The sequence below is a fragment of the Gavialis gangeticus genome, unplaced genomic scaffold (assembly GCF_001723915.1).
Source record: "Gavialis gangeticus isolate Ggan-Ray unplaced genomic scaffold, GavGan_comp1, whole genome shotgun sequence".
In the NCBI taxonomy this organism is placed as follows: Eukaryota; Metazoa; Chordata; order Crocodylia; family Gavialidae; genus Gavialis; species Gavialis gangeticus.
The window spans coordinates 41,906,095-41,914,111 of record NW_017728998.1 but is presented as its reverse complement, the minus strand read 5'-3'; the positions used below and the strand labels follow the sequence as shown (position 1 = coordinate 41,914,111).

The 8,017-nt window shown below is 40.8% G+C and overlaps 1 protein-coding gene across 4 annotated transcripts in view; it reads left to right on the top strand.

Moving 5' to 3' along the window:
• CUNH16orf70 (chromosome unknown C16orf70 homolog) overlaps window positions 1–8,017 on the top strand; it is an 81,635-nt gene that overhangs the window by 16,070 nt on the left and 57,548 nt on the right. For all 4 annotated transcript variants that reach the window (XM_019505776.1, XM_019505777.1, XM_019505778.1 and 1 more), the window contains exon 2: window positions 4,242–4,324. In XM_019505776.1, the coding sequence (XP_019361321.1) occupies window positions 4,242–4,324 (83 nt within the window). The remainder of the gene's footprint in view (window positions 1–4,241; window positions 4,325–8,017) is intronic.

Here is an 8,017-nt window from a genome sequence, read left to right as displayed (position 1 = left end):
ATTTTAAAAAAAAAAAAAAAAAAAAAAAAAAACAACCCCAAACAAACCACACTTTACCAGAAGAAGCAGTGCTTTAGTTTGACCCAGCTCTGCATCATCTGTATAGAGTGGGCACTTCAGCTGGGCTTTTTGATGCTTTTATCTACTGAATCAGCTAGTAGATAAAAGCGCCAAAAAAGCCCCACTAAAACACCCGATATATATAGATGTTGGGCAAGCAGGGTGCAATTTAAGGCACTGCCTCTTCTGGGTATGTGCTGGGCTCTGTGGGAGCATGCCAAGTTTATAGTAAAGCACTGTTTTGGAGGTGAGGGAAGGGTTGGTTTTGGTTGGGGGGGTTGTTTGTTTGTTTATTTTTGTTTTTTAAGATCAGTAAGCAGCCATAATTCACAGCTCAGCTCATGAGGCGTGAGATACTATTTGTGTGACCTAGGGATTTAGAGGAGAGAACTAAATGGCTTGCAAATCGCTTGCATTTTGTCAGTGTGGGTGATATTTAGCAGAGATTTTCTGTTGGTGCTAAAATAGGTTCAGTTCTGCCAGGGGAGAGAATGGTTGGGAGCAGTCATGTAAATAGATTTCTGGCAGCCAAATGGTGTTCCTGTGAGCTGTGACAATTAGATCTACTTTGAGTAGAATTAGATGACAGCATGCTTGAAATGCTGATGCCTTTGTCTCCCTGGTGTCATACCGTGGTGGGAGGTGATTAGTAGGAAATGCCAGGGAAACTTTGTAGACAGGACCTCAGATTCTGTTCCTGTCTCAGGTGCTGACTCACTGTGTGACCAGGGCATAAGAAATTTACCTGAGGATTGAGTCTTCTGGTCATTTAAAAATGACTGCGCTACCCCACTTCCTGGACCATCCTTTGCCATTTTAGAGGAGGCAGATAAGTGAGCACTTACTGGCATGAGCTTTCTATTCTACATGGTTTTCTATTCTACATGGTTTACCTTTTTGTAGCTTTTTTTTTTTTTTAATTCCTTTCCTAAAGTAGGACATGGTGCACCTTTTACTACATTATCCTCGTTCTCTTTTCTCTGTCCTTCTCTCAGCTACCCATTGTAAAACATGTCAGTCTTAGAATTTTTACTAGATATTTAACAACCGAGGGCCTGAAACAACTAGCTTGAAACGAGTAGCTAGATGGTACTTCTTTTCGTAGGCGATGCATACATAAGAAGTTAGCCTTGTCGTCCTAGCTGTTGGAATGAGGGGTGTGGGATAGTGGGATGCCAAGCTGTTGGCACTAGATTACACTTATAGAACCTGTATCTGAATTTGGGTAGCTACTACTGACTGATGAATTGGTAGCCATTTCTGCTCCCACCTGAATGCCAACTGACTGGCAGAAGAGAAACAACCTTCTCTGTTCTCTCTCACCACAGAGCCTCCTGGTTGTGGCTGGGATGGGTGGGGATGTTTTGTTACTTTGTCCCTACCTTGATTTTGTTTACTGCAGGAGATGGGTGGGTGCACTACCCTCCACTTCTGTTTCAGGTTCTTCTCCAAACTATTCTGGGAGTTACCTCTGCTACTATTCAGAGCTTTGCTAAGCAGCACTACAGTAAATCAACCTGGTTCTTAATCAGTGAGAATTGACTAAAAGCAGTCTGTTTTTCTATTGTTTGCATCTGGGGAAGGCTCTGAGTAATAAGGACATTAGCTGTCTCAGAACCTTTTTGGAACACAGGACCTCGGAGTCTATTTCTGGATCAGTTTTGAAGGTAGTTTTTGCAACAAGAAGTTTACTATTTTTCATTTTGAAGTCGATGCCACGTGCCATGGCCACATGGAATCTTTAAATCTGAATTGAGCCTTTGAGCCTCAATGTACTTAGTTTTTTAAATAGTTTTTTCACCTCTGCATCTATGTATTTTTCAACTTGAAAGTATTGGGCTTTGAGAATCCAAAAATTAGGTACTCAACATATATTGCAAAGTAACCTATCTTTGCATGTATGTTATGAGATTTACTTAATGCCTGGAATGTGCTGGACACTTTAGCACCTTTTGACATTAAAAATCCTGTGGCAATTATTTAGTTTATATTTTAAAGGTGCTATTTAAGAGGTAATATCCATCTTCTAAGAGTATTTTTAGAGTGCTTATATAAGAATGTTTTGGTCGTCTCCTTGATAATATGAAACATCTTTGTATCATTACAATAATACTGAAATGTACAAATCCACAAGCATTTTTTTCAGCCCAGTACTTCTGATCTATTTTCCACCTATTTACCCTCTCCATTTCATATATCACTTATGAATTAAGTTTGAAAAGTTTACATTTTCCCTTCCTTGACTGATTATGGAAGTTCTTCAGTTCTCCCAAATCCTGTTGTTTATATGTGTGAACAAGTGATTTTTTTTTTTTTTTTTAATTGAATCTGGATATCCCTTTTGGCAGTTCTGAGCAGTGCCAATGGCTCAGCTTGTCTTTTTCATCTAAAATAATAATAAAGAAGAAATATCTCCCTGGAGTCCAGCTTTCTATTTATGATTAAATTTTTTCCTCATACTGATAGGTACCTCAGGGAATCTTTTTTTTTTTTTCAACAAGATTTATATTCAGTGTTTATAGCTTGAACACTTATATTATTAATTTATAAATGTGTCTGTTCTTGCAAAACTCGAAGCTGTAATTCTTTATCAGCACAAGTTGTGGTATGGAGAGAGTTAAGACATGAGAGTTGGATGACATATTGGTAAAAATGTGTGCATTATCTCTGGTGTTGTTACAGTAAAGCTTCATCTGTGTAGTGAATTGAAAATGGGCTGGGGCATTGTAGTGAACTGAAGAATGGCCTGGGGGCAAGGGCTATATAGTTAGGTATTCATTAAGAATAGAGTTAATAGCCAGTAACTTAAAATTTTTATATGAGTATGAGACATTGACTAAAATAATTACCAAATTTTCCTGAATGGAGACACTTGGCTTAAGACAAACTTTCAAAATGAGAAAATCTAGAAAGAGGCAGGATTTGTCAATAAAAATAGGCAAATTAACATGTGGCAATCAGTTCTGTCTCATGTTAGGTACCAGATTCACATCTGGTTTGCACATGATCACATTTCCTTAAGAGATACAGTTCAGGCTTTGTTTTCACTGCTGAAGATTAGCTGATACAGCAGTATTCTGTATGCACAGTCACTGTTTAACATCAACCCAAAAGGTATCCACTAGTTTTACAGGTTACAAATAAGTGTTCCCTAAAGTGGTGTGGGAAAACAAATTGTAGCAGGGCTTTTATTTTCATTAAAGCAGATTGTAACACTATATTGTTTGTACCTCCTTTCCTTAACTGAATCTGCTGAACAGTTTCTTTAGAAGGCACTCACATTTATTTAGCAAATTCATTCTAACTAGAATCCCTGGATTTGCATCATTGACTTGCATCATTGATTGGCCCGTAAACTGGAAGCAGAACTTTTATAATAAGAAAAATCTGATGAAAAATATTTTCCTCTGCATTTCACTTGTATTGCACAGTTGCTGAATAGGTTACCAGGGATTGTTAAATGTCCCCCTGTAAGGGACTGACTCAGAAGTCTGTTGATCATACCCTTTGGCTTCAATGAGTTTTGGATTGAGCTATTAAAAGGCTACCCTGTGAGTCTCAAAAAGATGCATGAGCTCCTTTTACTGTGCAGCATCCTTATTAGCAGTTCTACATGCAGATACCTTCACAAGATAAACACAGAGATTTCAAATAGTCATCCGGAGTGTCAAAAACATTCTGACCTGTAGTGGTATTTCTGAGTTCTTTGCAACAGAAGAATTGCTCTAGTATTTTTCTATACTCAAAAAATGAATGAAAGCTAAATGCTGGCATTTTCCAAGGGATGCCTCCAATCTAGCAACCTTGAGAACCACTGGCAAATTGAATCCCCCAGGAAAGGCTAATTAAATAGAAACCTGCTCTATAAATGTTGAAATGTTGAAGTTTTCTTACACAAGTTTTTTGTCTTTTATTTTTGCCTTTGGGGATAATCAGTCAGTCAGTTGCCTAGGTGCTGGCCTTTCTGTTCCAGAAACATAGGCTTATGCTGAGATAAAGACCAAAGCAGGTTTATTTGTTGTCTTGCAAATCTTTATGTTGTAATTTACTCTTACCTGATGGGCCAGTATCACCACACCTTTAGCTTTAACCTGTGGCCACATCACTGACAAAGAGTTGTTGTTTTGTGGGCGGTGTGGGTTTTGGTCAGATTGGAGAAATATGATTGTTTTTATTTGCAGGAATGCCATTGGCTCAGGCTGTAGCAATTCTTCAAAAACACTGTCGTATTATCAAAAACGTCCAGGTTCTCTACAGTGAGCAGGTGAGTAGTGAAAGATCTGGCCAGGTTGTTCAGGTAATCGCAACTAAGCAATAAGGTATGATGGGGTGTGGTGTTGTGTTATGTTATGTTAGTAGTTATATTGTATGTATTGTTCTGTGCTTTACACTGGGTGACATTAGACAGTTGCCACATTCCCTAGCACATCATATCATTTCAAAGGAGCATCTTAAATGTTGGGTGGATTTTAACTCTGAATCTTAAGAACTGACAGGAAGTATTTTTATTGTCCTCCCCAAGGGTTGGTATTGTCAGGCCTCATTTGGCAAATGCTACTCTCTTGCATATTTCAGTGCTACTGGAGCCTTTGGAAAATAATGGGGAGTTGGGAAAGGAGAGTTGCAATCTACTGAGTCTGAATGTGAATTAACTCAAACACGTAGCCTCTGTTTTGAATGTGTATTTCCTTTTTATAGTCTTTCTTTGTTAAGCATAGAAAAGGACTCTTGCAACTCTTCTCTCTTAAATAGCTGGGTATGATTTAATTCCAGTCTTTATGTTGTTACTGTCAAGTATTGTAAAAGCAAGTTGCTTATTACTTCCTACATTCACACTGGGTGCAGTGATGGTGAGCCCTCTGGAAATGCTGCTTCTGCTCTTCCTCTGTGCATCTGCAGTTCTGCCTTCAAAAGTGGATGCAGTAGTTTAAACCAGCTTGATGTTTGAATCATGCAAAAGCATGTTTTGAACATTACCTAGTGCTAAATTTAATTTCTATAATTTTAAGTTCCATCTTGGTCTAACTGTCATAATGTGCTAAAATAAAATCTATTCATTAAGTGCAATAAAATGCATTTTTATACCTGACACATCTTGAAGTGAGAAGGAAAGGGAGATTTTGGTTTGTTGAGGAGGGGGACGGTAAGGAAGGAATAAAACCAAACACTGAAAACGTCTATAAAAGTGACCTATTCATCAGCTTGCAATATGTCATCACATTTATAGGAAGGAATAAATATAAAAGGTTTCTGAATTTTGTCCTTGGCATCATTTGAATTTGTATCAAAATGTTAAATACTGAGATGTCATTTAATGTACGACGAGTACAAAAATTACCAAGGGAGAATCCTGCCTCTTAATTTGCTGTCAGCAGGGCCGGCCTGTCCTATTCTCCGGAACCTGCGGCTGCGGGGGGTCCCGCAGAGCTGGGCGGAGAGGCCACGGCCCCTCTTGCATTTGGTGGTTGCCTTGTTTGCAGTGTAGCCCACCTGGCAGGTTGGTTGGTTGTTTGTTTAACCCCTCCCCCCGTGTCTGGTGTACTAGGATGTTCATTTTACCAGCATTTTTGTGCCGTGGGACAGTAAAGGGGGCCCCACACAGGCTGATTTGCCCCAGGCCCTGTACCCTGCTATGGTTGGCTCTGCCGATGGATCAGGGAGCCTCAAAAAATTGTGGGCTGGCCCTGGCTGTCATATTTTTCATTAATTGAGTCATCCCTCTTTTTATTCCGGATTATATAAATTGATGACTTTGATAATGACTGAATATTTACTTTGAAAAGTTAGCTCATTACAGATAGTCTTGTAATGTTTGTAGTTAGTGTGGACATTAACATTAGTTTAAATGTCCCGTTTTCTCGCTACAGTGCACACCAGAATTTCATCTGGATTGATTTAGAGGAATAATTGGATTTTTTTTTTTTTTTTTTTTAATTTCATTTTCTAACATGGAGTGATAGAAGGATTAATAGTCCAGTGCTAGGAAGCATAATGCACCACTAGCTGACCTGTATTCTTTTAGAAAAGCTACACTGAGACTGATCATTTCCTGCCTCTTTCAAAATGGAAAATCTTTATTCATATTTGCTCTTCGTGCAGATTTTCCATATCTTTGTATTCATGACGATTTGGGGAGACAAAACTAGAAGAATGTCTGATAAGTGCAGTACCAAAGATAAAAACATTATGAGCTTTGTGAGTGGATGGAAATACAGTTGGTGTCTCTCTCTAATTGTGCTATACTAAACTCTGATGCCATAATGAAGTTTCACCTTATAGCTGACTGTAGGGGCATCCTTGCCCCCATGTAGTTTTTCACAGATTTCTGTGCTATAATAAATAGGAAGATTCAGTGCCTTGAAAGAAGTGTCCTTCATGCTGGCTAGTTTAACAGTTTTATTTTTAAAACTATCTTCCCCTCTGTTTTGAAAAACGTATAACTTACATTGTGGAATTTAATAACTTAATTTAGATCAGCAGTGCTCTATCTATTTGGTTCAGCAGGCCAGATGAGTGGCACAGGGCCTGTCTGTGCACTAGATCCCTAAGCATGGGGTCCATGGATGCCATTTGGTGCACCAGCCTGACCCCTCCCACCAGATCCATGCATAGACTGCATGTACCAGCCCAACCCCATGTGTGAGGCTGTCATCCAGAATATGGGGTTCCCCACAAGTCTGGAAACTTTGGCAGTTGGGGAGCAGTGGCAGTGTTAATTGTTGTAACTCCACAGCTCCAGGAGCAATTAACTCTGCCACCACTCACTGGTTGCCAAATTTCTGGACCTGAGGGGTGCCTCATGGGCCGGTTGACGTGGCTCCATGGGTCAGATGTCTCCATTGGTTGGGATGATCAGTGAGGATCTGGGTTTTTCTGTGGGGAAAAATGCAGATTTTCTCCTTTAAAGGGGAAAAACTGTGGGAACCCATGGATTTTTTTCCCCTTGCAGTCTACCAGAGTTCCAGCCTGCAAGAGGCTGCTTGGGGCTAGGGTGAGTGGGATGCAGGGGGTGCCATGTGTATGTACATGTGCATACGTGTAAGTGGTAGCCAGGCAAGGTGGTGGAGAGCGGTTCCCTTAGCTCCCTCTAGGTAAAGTCCATGGGGGGGAGGAGGGGAGCAAGCTCCTCCACCCCATGATTTCTGTGCCCACAGTGGGCTGTACCCTGGCCATTGGCCAAACCAGCTCCAGGGAGGAGCTACCTTCATGGCATAGCTGGTGGAACCTGGTGGGGAGGGAGCACCATGCTGCCATAGCTCCTAAGGTGAGGCGACACCCTGCCTGCCGGGCAGCAGCAGGGATCACAACTCCATTCTGCTGTGCCTCACCATGGCGGTGTGGTGCTCCCTCCTGTGCCAGATCCCCCCTGCTGGGCTGCAGAGGCAGCTCCTATCTGGGGCTGGTCCAACCCAGCTGCAGCTGTGCACCCCATTGTGGGTGCAGAAACCTGAGGCATGTGCCCCCTTCACTGCCCCCATGCATCACCTCTGCCATCCCCTTTCTCTCACACTGGGGGGGTGGGTGACTGTGGTTTTGGAGTGAGGGGCACCAGCAGGAGCAGGAGACTGGGTGATTTATACAAACAAACAACCCCACCCCCAACCAAAATCAAATGCCAAAATTTACAGGTATTTAGAATTTATTTTATTATAATGATTGAGGCACTCATAGGTTTCCAGATTGCTTTAGAATTCTAAAGCAATTAAGAAAACATTGTGTTCAACTGCTTGCATTTAATTTTAATTGTGGAGAAATTCAGACTTTGGGGGTTTAATCAGAGAATCTGGGCTTTTTAAACAGAGAAGACCAGGATCCCTGATGGTCAGGTACATTGAGATCTTAATCATGTACACCATGATTCCGTGTTTACTTTTCCCTGTATTCAAAAGCTAGTCAAATAAACCTGGCACTGCCAATGTAAATTGTAAAGGTTTTACTTCTAATGATGCACAAAGGG